The 18,181-nt window shown below is 43.9% G+C and overlaps 1 protein-coding gene across 1 annotated transcript in view; it reads right to left on the minus strand.

Annotated features, from left to right (window-relative positions):
• Window positions 1-18,181, minus strand: part of Vps53 (vacuolar protein sorting 53) — a 363,462-nt gene that overhangs the window by 84,695 nt on the left and 260,586 nt on the right. Inside the window, exon 13 of the mRNA XM_068378791.1 lies at window positions 15,136-15,342. Within this exon, the coding sequence (XP_068234892.1) occupies window positions 15,136-15,342 (207 nt within the window). The remainder of the gene's footprint in view (window positions 1-15,135; window positions 15,343-18,181) is intronic.

An 18,181-nucleotide genomic window follows, 5' to 3' on the forward strand; every position in this document is an offset into this window, starting at 1 on the left:
GTACCCGTACAACAAAGATCGCACGCAGACCTTCTTCAGAGAAAGGAGCTCACCTGCCCGCCTCACTGACACTTAGTGGTTCAGTGCACAACATTGGGCAAGACTCCCTCGCGAGATTATGATCTGTGCGCACACGCAACTAAGCAGTGTGAGTACTGTAAAAGCACTCTCACTCGTCATGGCTCCAGCTGGAGGTTAACGAGTAGCCTTGCTCGCTCCTACAGGAGGAAGAGGCCCATAGGATGGTGGCAGGCAAGGCACATGCTGGTGCATAGTCTGAACAGCAGGTTCTCCCTCGTGAAAGGAAGAAGCCTGAGGCATAGCCCCCAAAAGGCCCTGGCCTCACATGATGTTGTCCTATGTACACGATGACGAAGGGTGGGGGCCAAAAAGCAATGTTCCGAAGAACTGGAGCGAGGCATAAACGAATCCAGCATTTGATCCCTGAAGCCCCATGGGAGCAACCACTCAGGCAAGGAGGGCCTCGCTTGCAAATGAGACAGGCGCTCACCATCAGCCGGTAAAGCTCTGTACATCATGCTTTGAGAGCCCTCAGCTTGCTGTGTAAATTAAGTCTGGAGGAGTGCATTATAATCCGCGAGTTGCGAAACATGACCGAAGTCAGCTTTTGAGATGTCCTCAAGAGGATCACCGGACTTGAAACCCTGAGGGGAACTGCAGCTGCTCTTGTTTGTCTGCTGTCAAAAAACGATCAAAGGGTGGAAAAGCAGTTGCTACAGCTAGGAGCACAAGAAGCTCTTACATTGCATTACCTTCAAAGTCTTGAGGGAGAAGACTGTAGTCAACCCCTGGGGAGGAAGGTATGTAATCCCGCTGTCCCTATCTGCTTAACCTCCAAAAGCTGTTCCATAGGGGGGGTACCTGGGATCCCCAAGAAAGGCCAAAGCTGACACACTGTCAGTGGAGAGAGACTTCCCTGTGGCTGAAGGCGCCGTGCTTCGCTAGAGGAAGCGGTGAAGTCCTTAGAAGATAAGGGTTGTCCTAGGGTCAAACAGCCATCACTCTTACTCGACCGTTCCCCAGAGAAGCCAATTGAGCCGAGTCAACGAGGAGTCGGAGGAAGACATCAGGACTTCTTTGCCCTCAAAGAAGACCAAGAAGTAGAAGATTCCCTTTTGGACTTCTTCTTCGAATGACTACTGAACCGCACCCACTGGGAGAATAGCCACTCCCGACATAAATAACAAGGAGATTCCTGCACGAAAAGTGTGACCTCTGCACGTAGGACACAAGGCGTGAGGATCTGTCTCTGGGGCTGACATGACGGTGCTGCAATGGTGCCCTTCCACTCCAGGACAAACCCACATCGATAAGCCTTACGATACTGTACACACACTCCTGGAAAGAAAAATAAATAAAAGTTTTAGCTCAGTTTGTATTTTCCTAAAGAAGGGTTAACGGGAGGGAAAGACGACATGTCTGTTCTCTACTGAGCCAAAATGAAAAGTGACGTCATACCACGTGTGTGAATGGGGTGGCCAGTCTACACACCACTAACTATCGGTGAGTGGTTACACCTCGCTAAAAAGTTTTATGGCTAGTTTCATCTTTTACTGAAATATATATCCAGTGTAAGGAATGAAAGGGTTTGTATTAGGTTTTGGATCAAATACATTTTGCTACATATGCATCTAATCTTATTCCTACATAATTTTAACTAATTTTGTATGGGGTACTCATCTAAAATACGCACTACAATGAAACTTGAATGATGATGAATTAGCTGTACAGTAGATGATGATATTTACTGCATAGCCAGTCATACGAGCCATTTCAAGGCTTGATTAAAAGTAATTAAAGTAAAAACTTTAATGAAAATTATCACAAAACACAAGTACAAAGTAATACAACATGTAGATGTACGGCTCAAAAAATGCAGAGGCACATGACAAGGGAAGATGCTGCTTGGCCTACTCATTCTCTTGGGTGATGCTGTGGTCCATGGTTCAATCAACGGCCAAGATACCGAATACCGCGCCTTGATTTGTCGACTCTCATCTGTCACCCAATAGAGTATGGCGTATGATCTCGCGTAAGCATCACAGATGATATAAGCAGTGTTGGCATAGCATCAGTAGATGCAGAACAAGGGTATTTTCCATCATGGTTTCTTTACTTGTGATGTTTTTTACAATGTGTTTTAATTTAGCTTTATCTTATTTTTATTGGTTTTTAGTTTCAGGTAGAAAATTATTAACTAATTGTTAAAACTATTAAAATAATGAATTTTTAGAAGTTTTTATTTTTGACAAAATTCAGAGCATTTTGAGGATCGCTAAGAATTTCAGGATCGTGGTTCGGCAGAAAACCTAGGTATAAAGTGAATTCCCAAAAAGTGGGAGACGAGTGTACAGTACTCTTACTCTTCCCTCTGATAGACAGAGTGGAGGGGCAGTTCATATCTTTCACATAAATCAATATTGTCTTTTGGATGAACCCTTACAGCCTATCAAATAAGCCAAGTTGTGGTCCGAAGAATCTCTCTAAAATACAGTAGAAAAAACACAAGCATTAAGGTTCTGAGTCAAAAAGGAGGAAGCGAAGGTGATCTGCCTTCCTACTTTCAGAAGATGAAGAAGTGGATACCACGGGGTGTTGAGCCCTAGTGGTGCTATTATCACAGCTGTCCTTGAAAAATCCTGAGATATTCAAAGCCTTCGAAATCAAACTAATCGATCGGAGGAAACAGACAGACCAATGACCATCTGTTCCAATCCCGATTCAGAGCATCTCTTACCACTGCTTAAGATTCCATATTTGGAACTAAATATAGTTGAAGTTTTTGGTTCTCTTTTGTAGCAAACGGGTGAATTTAGAGATCCAGAACTACTTCCAAAATCTCCTGAAATGAACTCTAGTCCAGGATCTATTTTGTATGCAGGATGGTCCGCCTGGAAAGAGAGTCCTCCACAACATTAAGTGAGTCCAACAGATGGAATGGTGAGAGGAACATTTCTCTCCTGAAGGTACTTCATAATGGGAAGAGTCACTGCATTAGAAGTTCTTAAACAGGATCCTCCTCTCCTGAGGCAACAGCCAGATATCTGGTTATCTATGAAGATCTTTTTATGGGAGTTCCTTCTTGGACCAATTTTCTTCAATGCCGGTAGGACCAGTATTAGTTCCAACACATATGAAATGTTACAAACTGAGGGCCACAGAACCATTTCCCAAACAAAAAGGTTTCCTATGAATGATCTCTCCAGCCAGACCGGGATGTGTCTCTATGAATAATCATGGTCATCAGGGGAGGGATAACTGGGACTGATATGATGACCAAGAAATCTGGTGTTGTCCATGGCCTTAGGATTCTTTTGCAACAACCAAGGAACTGAGCCCGACAGTCCCGAAACCCCTTCCGAGCTGCCCTTCTCCACAACTAATTGAGATTTTTCAACCTGCTCTTCAACACCAGGTTGAATATTGCGGAGAATTGAAGGCGGTTTGAAACAAAGGATCTGACTCTGTTTAGAATTTTTTGCTGAGGGCTTTTGTAAGACTTGGTGTGGCTTTCACTATATTCCATTGGAAGCTTAACCACTAAAATATCCTTGGAATTAGTCTTGACTTAGCAAAGTTGATCAGCAAAACTAGGTCCTGGAAAACATGATTGGTGTGGCATAATTCTTGTCTGCTCAAATCAGCCAAACATCTATACAAAATATTATATGAACTCCCTGCAACCCCAGGAGTTTGATCACTATTAGTTTAAACACTCTTGGGGCGATGATGAAGCCAAATAGCATTGCTTTGAACCTGTACACCCCTGTCCTGAGTCAAAACTCTAGGTAAAGTTGGCAGTGGTGGGCAATAGCCATAATAAGCATATTTTAGATCTAAATACAAATTCAAGCCCCTTGGAGTAGTAATTGTAGGACATGCAAGACAGTTGTCCTTTTGAATGGATCGCACCTGATGTGTTTCTGAGGCAATACAGGTTGAGGGTCACTTTTTTCAGTACTGTACACCAAATAGTCTGCCCAGGAATTTTAAAAACCTGCACTTTTCTATGATACCTTTCATCGGCATCTTGCTTACAAATAAGTCAAATTCCAGGGTTCCTGCCTGATGAAACTTGTAGCATGAAGGAGATTTTGATATCCATGACTAACAGATACCCATTGAGATTATACTCTGCGCTTAACGAGAAAATATTTTATATTCCACAAAACGATAGAGACGACCCCCAACTTGAAGCCCCTGATTGACGAGATCCTTTGCCTCTATTATTACTTTTATTACTAGCTAAGTTACATTTCTAGTTGGAAAAGTAGTATGTTACAAGCCCAAGGGCTTCAAAGAAAATAGCCCCGTGAGGAAAGGAAATATGGAAATACTGTAATAAACTTTATATGAGACGTAATAGTAAAAAATATAAAATTTCTTCAGATCAGTAACAATGTTAACATAGATCTGTCATATGAAGTGACATTTATGTTAACTAGTTCGACATAAAAACATTCGTTGCAAGTTGGAACTTCTAAAGTTCCAGTGATTCAATAGCCAGAATAGAAAGATTATTCCATAATTTGGTCACAGTTGGAATAAAACTTCTAGAATACTGTTTATTGTTGAGCCTCATGATGAAGAGGGCAAGACTGTTATAATTAACTGCATATCCATTACAGTAGTGTCTCACAACACGAAATTAATTGTGGCCTTTGTACCATGCTTTTACATGTTGTTAGTAGCCTTTTACATGTAAATAGCCTAATTTGTTCCAGGCCCTACAAAAACACCACATTAAAATGTTTATAAAAAGGCTAAACTCCATGAAATACAGTACTGTACAATAATATGGATCATTCAATAATAACCTAACCATTAGTAACCTGTAAAAAAATTTATAATTACAGCAAACGGTAGAAGCCTCTATACGCCTTTTTCACAAGAAAGAGTCGACTGAACTAGCTTGGGGACCTGTCGAAGACCTCTTGGAGAGTGCCCTTCTCCAACATGGTATGGACTTCAGCCCTGAAGGCCAGCTCTTTCACAGATCCTTTCATGTAGGAGCTCGATGGAACTGGACGCTGAGCCAACAGAGGAGACTGTGTGAATGGGACCCAAAATCCTGAACAAATCACAGAGACTGTCCAGGTCTCAGCCCCTTGCTGCAGCCACATCTGGCACCAGCATTGCAAGCATCCCCCCACTGGTGGACAAGTGGGAGGATTGCCCTCCCTAGTGGGAGCGAACTTGACCACTAACTATTCCTTCTTTGCCTCTTCTGTTGCTCCTGGTTCCTTTTGGCTGTTCTCGGGCAGAAAAGGGATTCTTGGATGAAGCCTTGGGAGCCCCTGAACTCCTGCTGCTGGCTTGTGGTTTGGATGCCTGTGGTTTCTTTAGTGTCTCAGCCACTCCAAAGGATCTAGAGGGCATCACCCTCTGAAGGAGTGAGTCTTAGCTCGACTTCCTCCATCGATCAGCAGTCCTCTTGTCTTCTGTGCTAAGGAGAGACAAACCCTCTAACATCGAATTCCTAAGTCTCGTCTCCTATGACTTTGGAACTTGTCTATGGAACTTTTCAATCACCGAGTTCCTTCGCCTGTGTCTGCCATCTCCCGGCAGAGAAGGTGACTGGAAGGCTATATAGCTTATTGCAGGAAACCCCTCTTGTCAGGGTTTCGATAGCTGGATCCAGAGGAAGGGCTGATAGGGTCTCATTGGTCACCTCATAGTATCTCCTCTCCTGGATAAATGGAGGAAGGAAAACCTTCGAGGAGGAGCTGGCATATAGTGAGTTTGAAGTGCTAGTGATCTGTGAAAAGGCCTTCGTACTGGCTCCTTCAACCCCCTCGATCAGGGCAAAGATGCTCTGATCTTAGGAGGTCTTTGGGTGCCGTACAGAAGGTCTAGCACCCTGTCCGTTCCTTCCGGCGGAGCTGCGTAGGGGTCGTCTAAGAAGTTAATGGCCCTCATGCAGTCCAGCCTTCTCGACGTCTTCTGTGCTGAAGAGAGACGGAACCTCTACTGTCGAGTTCCTAAGTCTCGTCTCCTCTGACTTTGGAATTTGTCCATGGAACTTTTCAATCATCGAGTCCCTTCGCCTGTGTCTGCCTTCTCTCAGCACAGAAGGTGACTGGAGGCTAGATAGCTTATTGAAAGAAACCCCTCTTGTCAGGACTTTGATAGCTGGATCCAGAGGAGGGGCCAACAGGGTCTCTTCAGTTTGAAGTGCTGCCAATCTGTGAAAAGGCCTTCTTCCAGGCTCTCTTCAAACCCCTCGACCAGAACAAAGCTGCACTGGTTTTGGGAGGTCTCTGGGTGCCGTACAGAATGTCTAGCACCATGTCCTTTCCTTCTGGGGGAGCTGCGGAGGGGTCGTGTAAGCCGTCAATGGCCCTCATGCAGTCTAGCACTTGCCAAAACGTGCGGTTGAACTTCCTCTGTTTGGCCTCAGAATACTTCCGACTTGCTGCTTTGGAAAGGAAGTCGTCATTCCCAGAATCATGGTCGTCATTAACCCAAGATCTCTCACCCATAGGAGCCTGGGGTGGGTTGTAGTCATCGTCATGATGCCAGGAAGATACCCTACATGTCGTGGGAGTCTCCCTTGCCGTCGTCATTACTGTCGATGTCCAAGAACTGTGAGCTTTCTCCTGGGTCTGGAATGAAGGCCTACCCGAGGGGTTCTTAGGGACAGTCTTCGAATCCTTACTCTTCCTATGGGGAGGAAAGAACTCTGAAAGCAGGGAAGGTCTTGCTTCCTCTCAACAACTAGAGGATTTGGGAGCATCCTTCAGTAGAGAGAAGAGCGAAGGATGATCCGCTGCTGCTGATATAGTGCGTTGCCCTGAGGTGGCAACGTTGATGGGAGACAGGCGGTGGGTAATCATCAGAGAGATCTCCAGAGGGGATCTTGAACCCCGCCTTGTACGAGGGTGAAGGGTGTCGCCTGGAGGGTGAGTCTGATTCTTCTGCCTTCTCCTCATCTAGGTTGGGATCATAGGTGTCATCTCGAGCTGAGAGAAGTCTTGTTACAATAATTTTGAGCTCAAAAAGGGTTGCACATCTTTGGCTTGATTGGAGACAAAATCATTGGGGGCTGTTGTTCCTGGGAAGTGACTGAAACAGCAGTACTGTGCCTCGGGTCAGACGGAGGAGAAGAGAGCTTCGAAAGGACCGAAGGCTCCTACGGGATCCGAGGTGTACTAGTCAAGGCTGCTGGTACCTGTGGGTGCAGAATCAGCAACTGCCAAGCTAACCACTCTAACCAAGGCATTGAACCAGGGGGTGCCCTTACCGAAGGTCAGCACTGCAGAAGGAATCTCGCTGGGAAGACCACGGGCTGAAGATCGTCTACGAGAAGTCCATGGTTTTGACATCTGTAGGGGAGATAGAGAGCTCTCTTACCTGATCATATTGGGACTGGCATGCTGTCTCGCATTATCTTGTTAGAGCGAGTTGGAGAACAAGAAGTTTTTGGCAAACACTTGATTGGATGCTGGACTGCATTCCTCTGCAATATTGCAGGAATGCGTGGGGCTGGAAGGAGCGGTCTGCTGGCCGATTGCTCACTGCTGGGAGGTCACGTGCTACTGGGTGTTCATGCTCTGCTGGATGACTGCATACTACTGGGTGGTTGCAAACAACTGCCTCGCTGCGCGCTACTGGATGCTCACGGGACGATATGAAATCAAGTGCACGGACTGGATCACGAGGTGACAAGGAAAACCTGGAAGAGAAAGCGTCGTGATCACTGGCAGGTGGACGATCACGTGACGAAGAGAGATCGTGTTCAGAAGACGGGATCCTGAAGAATCACAAGGAGCATAGTGCTGTGTCGGCAAGGAGTCACGCGATGAAGCGCACGCACGAGCAGGAAAATGGTCACGCTTTGGAAGACGATAGCGCACTGGAACTGGGTTACGTGCTAGAAGCCGATGACAAGGAGAATGCTCACATGCTGAAGCGTGGTAGCGCGCTGGGGACAAATCACGCGCTGATCCACTTCGGGACCTAAAAGGAGATCTCTCTGGATTACGACGGGTATTTTGGACGATCCTATTGTCTGTGCTGCGAAAAGAGGACGAAGAGCGCTGGGCGGTGAGGCGTGGCTTGTGCTCCGGCGAAGACGGCGCGATGGTCTGGACTCCCTGGGAGGAGCAACGAGAACTCCTGGACTCCAAAGCAAGAACAGGGCGAGGCAAAGCTGGAGCACGTTGAACTTGCAGGAGGGAGCAACATCTGATGGCGAGCCACGCTCCGAGGGGATAGAGAAAGGCGGGGGAGAAGCCGGCTACCTTCTCGAAGTCCCTCATATCAAAGACCACTCGGGGAGAATCTAAGCCATGGACAGGAAAAGTGATTCCCAAGAAGAACAGGAACATGCCTTGGACTTTGGCCCCTCTCCGCAAGCTGGAACTGCGGCAGGAGAAGTTGAAGAGGTCGGGTTTGGTAAAAACTGTGCCGGAAACGGAAGCAGGAAACTCCTACAGTATGAAATCTTCAGAACCCTTTGGAGAAAGAGCCATGTTCACCTCTGAGGAAGCCAGTGTGGGCTTCCTTTCTGCTCCCAACTGTAGCAACTCGAACAGGCCTTCCTTCGATGGAGGAAGAGTGATACCAAGAGAAGGCCAAATCTGTAACAAGTCATCAACAGAGAAGGACTTACCTGCGGAGAAGGGCACCGTCGCTTCACTAGGGGAAGCAGTGGTGTCCTTCGAACCTAAGGGTTGTCCTGAGGTTAAAGGGTCAACACTCCAACTCGATCGATGCCCTGGAGAGACAGAGCGAGAAACAGCTTCGGGAAGAGATCAAGGGGTGGAAGAAGGACAAGGTTTCTTCGACTTCGAGGATGACCTCGAAGGAGAAGAATCCCTCTTCAATTTCTTCTTGTGCCACCTAAATCTCTCTAACTGGGAGGATGACCACTACCTGCACTTCTCACAGGTGCCGTTCTGGTTACATGGTTGGCCTCGGCAGGCTGGACACAGTGAATGGGGCTCGGTCTCGACCGCAGACATGAAGGTACCGCATTTGCACCCTTCAGGTCCAGGACAATTCCACATGATGACTAGAAGAAGAAACATTCATAACCTGAAAAGACAAAAAGAGAAAAAAGGTAAGTCTCTAATGCCAGTCAGTCTGGGCAGTGGAGATTGATGAACGTCCACTCTCAACAGAGCCAAAATTAAAAGTGATGAGACAACACAGGTGTGTGTATGAGTGGGGTAGCTAGCACTACCCTCCCTACATCCCCGCTAACTAGGGGTGGGGTAGTTACACCTCGCTAAAAGTCTTATGGCTAGCCTTCCAGCTTCACTGTTAGTATATTCCCTAATAAAGAACAAAAGGGTTTGTATTTAGTGTCAGAACAACTAATTTATCCTGGATATTGAGTTAACTGTATTAGCACAAAATTAATTCTATCTTAAATATCCAGAATTCACTGGACAAGGCAACTAGATATTACAAATTCGGAGATAATTTGTACTTTTCCCTAACTAATACAAACCTGTAGCCATTTATATTGGATATTACTTCGGCGGAAGCTAGAAGGCAGCCATTAGATTATAAGAGCGAAGTGGCAACCCTATCTAACCACTGATAGTGGGTACGTAGGGGGTGGCTGGGGGGGTATCCAGCCACTTATATCTACTCATGGTTCAATGAATCACGTCAGTTTTTGCTTGCAGGCAGGACTTACTGGGGGACAGGTGATGGCGGGCCAATTTATATACTGTAAATAACTACAGGTTTGTATTAGTTATGGAAAAATACAAATTATCTCTGAATTTGTCTTTTGTTCCCATACTAACAAACCTTCTGTTCTTTATATTAGATGACTCACTCTTAGGAGGGTGGCAAGTCCAACTATTAGCTTAGTCATTGACCCGGGTTTCGCTAGTATAGCATTAAGACTGTAATTGAGGGAAACCTTGCACCTCGCATATCAATACAAGAGAGTATGATAGCAGCCTGAGCAACTGAAGTAGTTGTGGAAGATATTATAAGAACATCTAGGTAAGAAGATGCTCCTAGTTAAAATAGGAGCTCTACACATAAAGATGCTTCCCAAGACCTACCTCACAGGAGGCGTTGGGGACGTGTTACTTGGTTACACAAGGGAAGTGGTTATTACCTGCAGAGGTTGAAGCCAGCTTTGCAAAGGTATCCATGGTGCTGATCCTCAAAGGAGGGGAAGATGATGAAAGTAAAAGAGGCACTTATTGTGTCACCACCACAGGAGTGATAGAGAAAATGTATCGGGTTTTATGTGGATCATGTCTTGTAGGTAGAGTGACGTGAAGCTTAGACACGTATTCACCTTACCAATGGCACTGCTTGTCACAAAGGAGCTGCTTGAAAACGTTATTGACGGATTTTGCCCTTAAACGTTCCAAGCTCTGGGTCATCTCTACGAGGAGGAGGAGAGGGATTCTGTGACTGGTATAGAGTCTGCGTCCTCATCACGGACAAGATCCTTACAGCCTCCTCTGACCTTCCTAGGGTTAGCGAGGCATGCTGAACCTAAGGGGCGAACTACTTTATTGTTTTCCTGAGGTATGGCCTCGATATAATCACCGTTGGGAAAAAGAAAAACAATGACGAGTATCTGACCCAGTGTGCTATACCCTTGGGGCTTGGTAATCACCCTCCTCGAGGTATGTCCTCAAGTAATTACCTGTGTTACAGCCTTGATTACAAAGTGGCAGGTTCCCAGTTGGAGGGCTTGAACCTGAGGTTCAAGCGACCCAGAACAAAATAGGATGTTACTTGGTTTCTCGCCGTGAGGGAGAGGCGTTGAGGGAGACCCATAGTGTACGTCTCTCTTTTGGTCGAGTGTCACACTGGGAAAGACCTGTCTTTGGGATCAGGGGAAGATCTTCAGTTTAGAGCCACCCATCCCTTAGAAGGATGTATTACCCTGCTACAGGTAATAGGTTCAAGCTTGAAGTTTTCTTATGTCACAAACTTGGAACTTTGTCTTGGCTATGTCGACCTTGACTGAAAAGGCTCTGCCTTGATGATAATTTCTAGGAAATCTGCATCACCAACCAAATAGGACTTTATCTCCAAAAATGACTTATACTGAATCTTATTTTTTCCTGTGTGACTATGCAATCTAGAAGAGAGGCCTCTTTCAGATGTTAAAGTGAGAATGTAGAGATAAGTAATGTTTTACCATCCCTTTGATCCTATTTGAAGTGACCTGTCAACTCACATTTGAATTTTGCCCGAATATCTACACTCAAGTTGGTCTTTAGTTATCCTTGTATATGTAGATTAAATATTTAGAGGATTAATTCCTAAGAGGTTCTATTTAGAGATATTTATGTCTCACCTTCTGGTTTTGTAGACCTGCATTTTCACAAACATGGAATTTGTTTTTTTTCTCTCAATTTTCTTGATAAATTTTTGTTGTTTTTAATCCTCTTTAAATACATGTATCCACCTAAGAAAGTTCCCACTCCAGCCTGAAGTCTTTTTCTTTTATAATATAATTGTTTCTTCCCCTAATGTTTGTAGTGTTCAAATAACTTGAAATATAGCTGCCGCTATTTATATTGGATTCCATGCATGCCAGAAATAAGTGAGACGGCTTACTTTGAGAATAATATTAAGCAACTACAGTTCTCGCTGTGTCCCCTTGCCCCGTAAAAAATCAAGGGGTGGTGCCCAGCGCCCACTTCTCTTGACTGTTTACCTGTTGCCTAGATTTTGGGGTATTCCACTGTTTTATCCTTTTGTGTAGTGAATGTTGGAGTGTGGTTGACATTCGGACACTAGGCAGTCTGCGTGCTACATCTGGTCACATTCTGCAAACCACTACAATATGAGTGTGAGCATCTTGCATGGGAGCGAGAGGATCTAGCACGAGAGTGAGAGCATCTTGCAAGAGAGCTTCTTGCTTATGACTGCGAGCATCTCGCACAAAATAATGAGCGTCTTGTATGAGAGAATGAGCGGCACACCTAAGAGCGTGAGCGTCCTGCACGAGTCTCGCTTGAGAATGTAAGCGTCTCGCCCAATGGGTGGGGGCATCTCGCTCGAGAGCGTCCCGTATGAAATCATGTTTCACACGAAAGCACGAGCGTTTCACTCATAAGCGTGAACATCGTAAGTGTCGGGAGCTTGTGCCTGACTAGATGGCTTATGATCGTGAGAATGTATGACCGTGAGCATTTAGTTCATAATCATGAGCGTAACCTCGCATTTAGTGTCTGGCTTGTGCCCTATATCGTAAGCGGCTTGCTCGTGCTCGCGATCGCGAGCATCTAGTTTGTGATCGTGAGTGTCAATCTTATGATTGAGCTTATATCTCTTGATATGAGCTTTTAGTTCTCGATCGAAAGCATCTAGCCTGGGTTACAGGCTCATCGCTCGTGATCGTAAGCGTCTAGCTTGCGATCGTAAGCAACTCATTCCTGTTTATGAGTATAGCTTGTGATCTTTACTACAAGACGCTCGTGATGATGATCACGAGTCTTGTTTGTGACCGTGAGAGTGTAACTCATGATCGAGAGCGTGAGAGAGTCCTAACTGCGATTACATCTCACTCTCAAGACAGCGAGCGTGACACTCGTGATCGCAATCACGAGCGTCGTGCTTGAGCATGTAACTCACAATCATAAGCATGAGCATGATAATGAGCGTGAGCACATTAGTGAGCGTCCAGGTAGTGATCACGATTTTTTAGCCCGTGATCGCGACCACAAGACACTCGAGATCAAGGTCACGACTGTCATGATCGTGGTCAGGTCTCACTCGCGATCTCTGACCGTTATTTAGGGTTGTAGAGACTGGCGTCAAAATAATGATCACGAGCGTCTCGCTCGCTATCACTTGAACATTCTTAAGGGTTGTAGAGACTGACATCGCATTTATGGTCACGAGGGTCTCGCTCATGACCGTGAGCATGTAATTTCTGCTCGTGAGCGTGAGCTCGCTCGTGAGCGTGAGCTCGATCGCGAGACGTTACTTGAACGTTCTCAAGGGTTGTAGAGATTGACGTCACAATCATGGTTGTGACAGTCACACTAGTGACCGTGTAACTCACGCTCGTGATCGCAAGCGTCCTCAAAAATTGAGAGGAGATTAGTGTCACAATCGTGGCCACGAGTGTCTCGCTCGTCACCGAGAGTGTGACACGATCATGAGCGTCTCACCCGTGATCACAAGTGTTTAGCTTTGGATCACGAGTGTTTAGCTCGTGATCGTGAGCGTCCTCAAGGGTTGAGGAAAGACTAGTACCGTAATCGTGGTCACGAACGTCTCACTCTCGAGCGTGAGCGCTAACATAAGCGGAGACCATGATCGTCATGAACTCGTGACCGTGAGTGTATAACTCACGATCTTGAGCAAACGTTTGGAAAGGTTGTGTAAAGACTCTCCCTCTGTTGCCCTTCAACGAGATATATCTCAAATGAAGGTTAACATAAAGTGTTGCTAGAGAAAAAGCCAAGGCTTAATTCTGAATTGTCCCTGAAGGGATTCCCCTAACGGGAATCCTGCCGGTGTTATTTCCTCAAGGGGAAATCGAACAGGTGTTCGTCTTCAAGAAGAACGTTGAGATGCGATATCCTACGATCCTGTTATCATAACGATATCTGTGGCAATCACTGATAGTCACAAAATATGCCCTAATGGGTGTCTAACATCTGATTTTTGGAAACGACATTCTGACCGACTAAGAAGATGAGATGATGAGTTTCGCCCCTGCGATCATTGAACTGAATGAATTCTGAACTCATCATTGGATTGTCGCGAACAACATCCTGAACGACGAGGAAGATGAAGTGATAGGTCTTGCCCCTGCAATCATTTAACAGAATAAATTCTGAACTCATCATTGGATTGTCACAAACGACATACTGACCGATCAGGAAGACCAGATGATGAGTCTCGCCCTTGCGATCATTAACCAGAAGCAAAGTCCGTCAATCCGGCAATTGTCGAGCACACCGTGGGTTGACAATTGTCCTTGATCTCGCAATCCTCAACAGGTAGAACTGCATATGCAGGCTGAAACATTGCCTGTTCTTTAGTATTGGGTAGTGCCATAGCCTCTGTACCATGGTCGTCCACTGTCTTGGTTTAGAGTTCTCTTGCTAGAGGGTACACACGAACACACTACCTGTATTCTATCTTATTTCTCTTCCTCTTTGTTTTGTTAAAGTTTTTATAGTCTATATAGGAGATATTTATTTTAATGTTACTCTTCTTAAAATATTCTATTTCCCTTTCTTCAATGGGCTATTTTCCCTGTTGGACCTTCTGGGCTTATAGCATGTTGCTTTTCCAACTAGGGTTGTAGCCTAGCAAGTAATAATAATAATAATAATAATAATAATAATAATAATAATAATAGGGAAAGAGAAAAATTGCAGAATGTTGAGAGACGATGAGATCAGTAGAAGGCGAGAAGACTTTTTGTCAGCAGAAGACGAAGGATGAGCGAACGGGAGGTAGACTTAGTCAACAGCTAAGACGTCAGTCACAGCTACAGCCACCGACCTCACAACCCAATGTTGTCATGAAGCACTGAGGAAGAAAATAGAGAGAATTAAAAATTCCTCCCCTCCGAGGGGGAACAAAAAAAAAACTTTGAGGAATCATCAGCGCTGAGGAATCCTTCCGATAACTCGCAGAACAAACATCGACATCCGAAACCGGCCCATTATTCTGGAATGGAGCGTCGCATAAAAACTCAAGTCATATGTGTAAAGAAAACAAGGAGCATAAAGCAACAGTGGTAAATGGCTAAGCCTTGAAAGGAGAGAGAGCCAAAAGTAAAAAGTGACGTGGTTCATTGAACCATGAGTAGATATAGGTGGCTGGGTAGCAGTCACCCCCTACCTACCCACTATTGGTGGGTAGGTAGGGTTGCCACCTCGCACTTAAAATCTAATGGCTGCCTTCCAGCTTTCGCCGAAGTAATGCCTAAAATAAGTATGGGAACAGCTAGTTCTTATTACATAAGGGACATGGCTTTAGTAACAAAATCCCTTCAGTAGAAGGATCAACAATAGTATCAGTGTACATATGTAAGCCTTGCAGAGTGAAATTCTAACCTTGAAAGGGTAAAATTTATTGACTTTACATAATGAGATATTGTGCAAATAAATTGCTAAAAAATATCAACCAAAAAGCAATTATAATAAAACATACCTGTGCTAAAACAGCATGAAAGAGATCTTGCTCTTGAGTAAGACTGATAGTATTTGTCAATGGCGCTGGGCTACGTTCTTTGAGCTTTGCTTCTAAGCGTCCAGTCATCTCTTCACAATACTCAGCAGATACCAAGACAGAACATACACGGCGCACATCATCATCAACCAATTTAGGACTGTCTCCTTCTCGCCATAATGTCTGAACCTGAATTTACAGATATAACACCAGAGATTACATAAAAGCAGAAATTAAATAAAACAATTTAAAAACTTAATCCAATATCAAGGACAAACATTTAAATTACAAAAAACATGAGATGGAATGTGTTTCATTACAAGTCCATTACTTCTAATTGGCCATTTTTCTTTCAAACAAAATCATACTAGGTCCTTTACTTTTTTTTTTTTAAAAGTGAGAAAACAGCATTAACTATTTGCATGAAATTTTGAGATGTTTCGTTAAATATCTTTTTTTGTGAATTATTTTATTTCTAGTACAACTTTAATAATTTTCCTGTATTTCATGTGCATGGGGGTGATTGAGAAGCTCTTCTACAACTTTCTGAAGACAGGAGGTAAATGCAAGGACTGGATAGTAATTACTTTGCTTTGGCTGGTAATTTGCTTAAAAAATATATAAATAACCCAATTAACTAGACTTCAGCTTCACAGACTTACCAGGATCATTACTAAGTTGGTTTTTTGGGAAGAATATTTTTGCAGATAACTGACATATTACCGATATGTATCCTAAGGCCCGGATCACCTCCAAACACAAAAATATTAATAAAAAAAAAAAAAACTATTTTACTTAGCAACTAGATATTTTCAGGGTAAAGCTATATTACCATTGCCAACACTATCTGAGCATGAGAACTCAATATGTATGTTCTTTGTCCGTCCATCACTATATTTATGTCCGTTTTAACGTGAATTGCGGTCTTAATTTTTATTTCAGACTTCCTTTTTGTTTGTATGAAAATACTCAAATAATGGATTTTGAGCAAAGCGAAAATCTATTTTTGGGTGATATGGCCATGTCGTCCTGATGGAAGGTTCCTTTAGGCAGCTTTCTAAGGGATATTTGGCTACAGTGATACTCCCTGAGAATTGACCATAGGTCTCCAGAATTCTAACTCCCGGCGTGAGTATCCTTAAGAAAAATCTTAAAGATATCGCATAATATCAGGGAGTGTATTTCTTGATACGATACATGGCAATCTTCATTCCGAATAGAGTTTTCGCTCTGAGGGGGAAGAGTGGCGAAATTGAAGGGGAGCCATCATCAAAGTTACCCGGTGAATCCCCTATCCAGTACTACTACGGCGTAACTCATTCCTTGTTGCAATTAAGCATGGATGGCTACAGATAGAGTAGTTTTGGGTGGGGATTTGTTACATATATGTATACTCTTTTTCTAGAGAGGAGGGCGGGTCCATAAGGACGACATGGCTATATCACCCAAAAATAGATTTTTCGCTTTGCTCAAAATCCATATTTTGGGCTCAGCCATGTCGTCCTGATGGAAGTTTACTAGAGAATTACTTGAAAGTACTATATCTGTGGGTTTGTATAAGTGCCTTTACCTTGATTCAGCTTCTGTATGGTCACCCGGACCACATAAATATATGACGCTACAGTTATTCGTCGTATCCGCTAAGTTTGGAACTAACTTAGGGCTTCCAGCCCCCTGCAGGGAATCTGTCAACACTGACAATAGAAGCGACAAGGTTTTGTATTCGTGAGAACAAAGTGGAATTAATTTACCACAAGCATGTTTACACATAGAAGCAACTTCAAGTATTTTTTATTAGGAAAATAATTAAAAGACTCTGGCTAGTTTTATTCGACTACTTTTGAGGCGAATAAGACGCAAATACATTTTTTGTATTGATTTGTATGAACAAAAATAAATACAACAACGAATGTAATAAAATAGAATCCTTAATACATAAACAACAGTCTTAAAGTACATATATATTTATCACCTGTAAGGGATGAAATATATATAATAAGGCCACTCAAAGATTTTGCAGAATTATTAAGATTTCACTTACATGTTGGATATGTTCAAACACTGCGTACGAATGTACACATGACACTGGTGTTATTGGTTAGATTCTACACCTATAAAGAACAGTCCAAGGGTCACCAGGGTGACCCTTAATAAAAGGTATTACAATTAAAGGTGTTAACATCTTTTCCCCCTTTCACTGTAGAGTCCCAAACAGTTTACTCTTTATCGCAGCACTAGACGACAGGTTTTATAACACTACCTGCCGCCACCACAAAGTGTTTTATTTCATGCACTTGCTTCGCATAATGTTTATAAAAGACTCTAGACGATTTCCAACCTGTATATGAGTGGAGTCTAAGTCCATATGCTGAAAGAAGTTCAGTGAGGAAGCAATTTTTCTCGGATCATGACCTGCGGGAGAACTGTCAGCATCCGCTCTACAAATAAAGCAGGTGAGCTTCGCCCTCAATTGTTTCAAGGATAAGTTTGATCCTGAGGTTTTGCCTATGAAGAGCTGTCCTCCCTTGAAGTCTGAACTTCTTCGAAGATAGACCTTTAGACACTACTGGACATAGAGAGACATCTTCCTTCAGAGGGCAAATTCTCCAAGGACCCCACCTTTTGGTGGGTAGCTCGTTTTTGGCGAGGAATGTAGGATCGGGAAAAAGATTCAGTTCTGCCTCTTCTGTGTACTAAATATGGCCCTCATCTCTTGATAGGGCTACTATTTCACTAACTCTAGCCCCTGAGGCTATAGCGAACAAGAATATCAGTTTCTGAGTTAGATCCTTTAGGGAGCAATCTTCATTGTTCAAGTTCAAAGCATAGTGCAAGACTTTGTCCAAAGACCATGAAATGAGCTTCGGAGGGGCTACTGATTTAAGTCTAGCACATGCCTTCGGAATCTTGTTGAAGATTTCGTTCGACAGGTCCACCTGGAAGGTGTATAGAAGAGGTCTAGTCAAAGCTGACTTACACGTAGTTATCGTGGTGGAAGCCAAACCTTGTTCGTGAAGGTGGATGAAGA

This window comes from Palaemon carinicauda, chromosome 8, assembly GCF_036898095.1.
Source record: "Palaemon carinicauda isolate YSFRI2023 chromosome 8, ASM3689809v2, whole genome shotgun sequence".
NCBI lineage: Eukaryota > Metazoa > Arthropoda > Malacostraca > Decapoda > Palaemonidae > Palaemon > Palaemon carinicauda.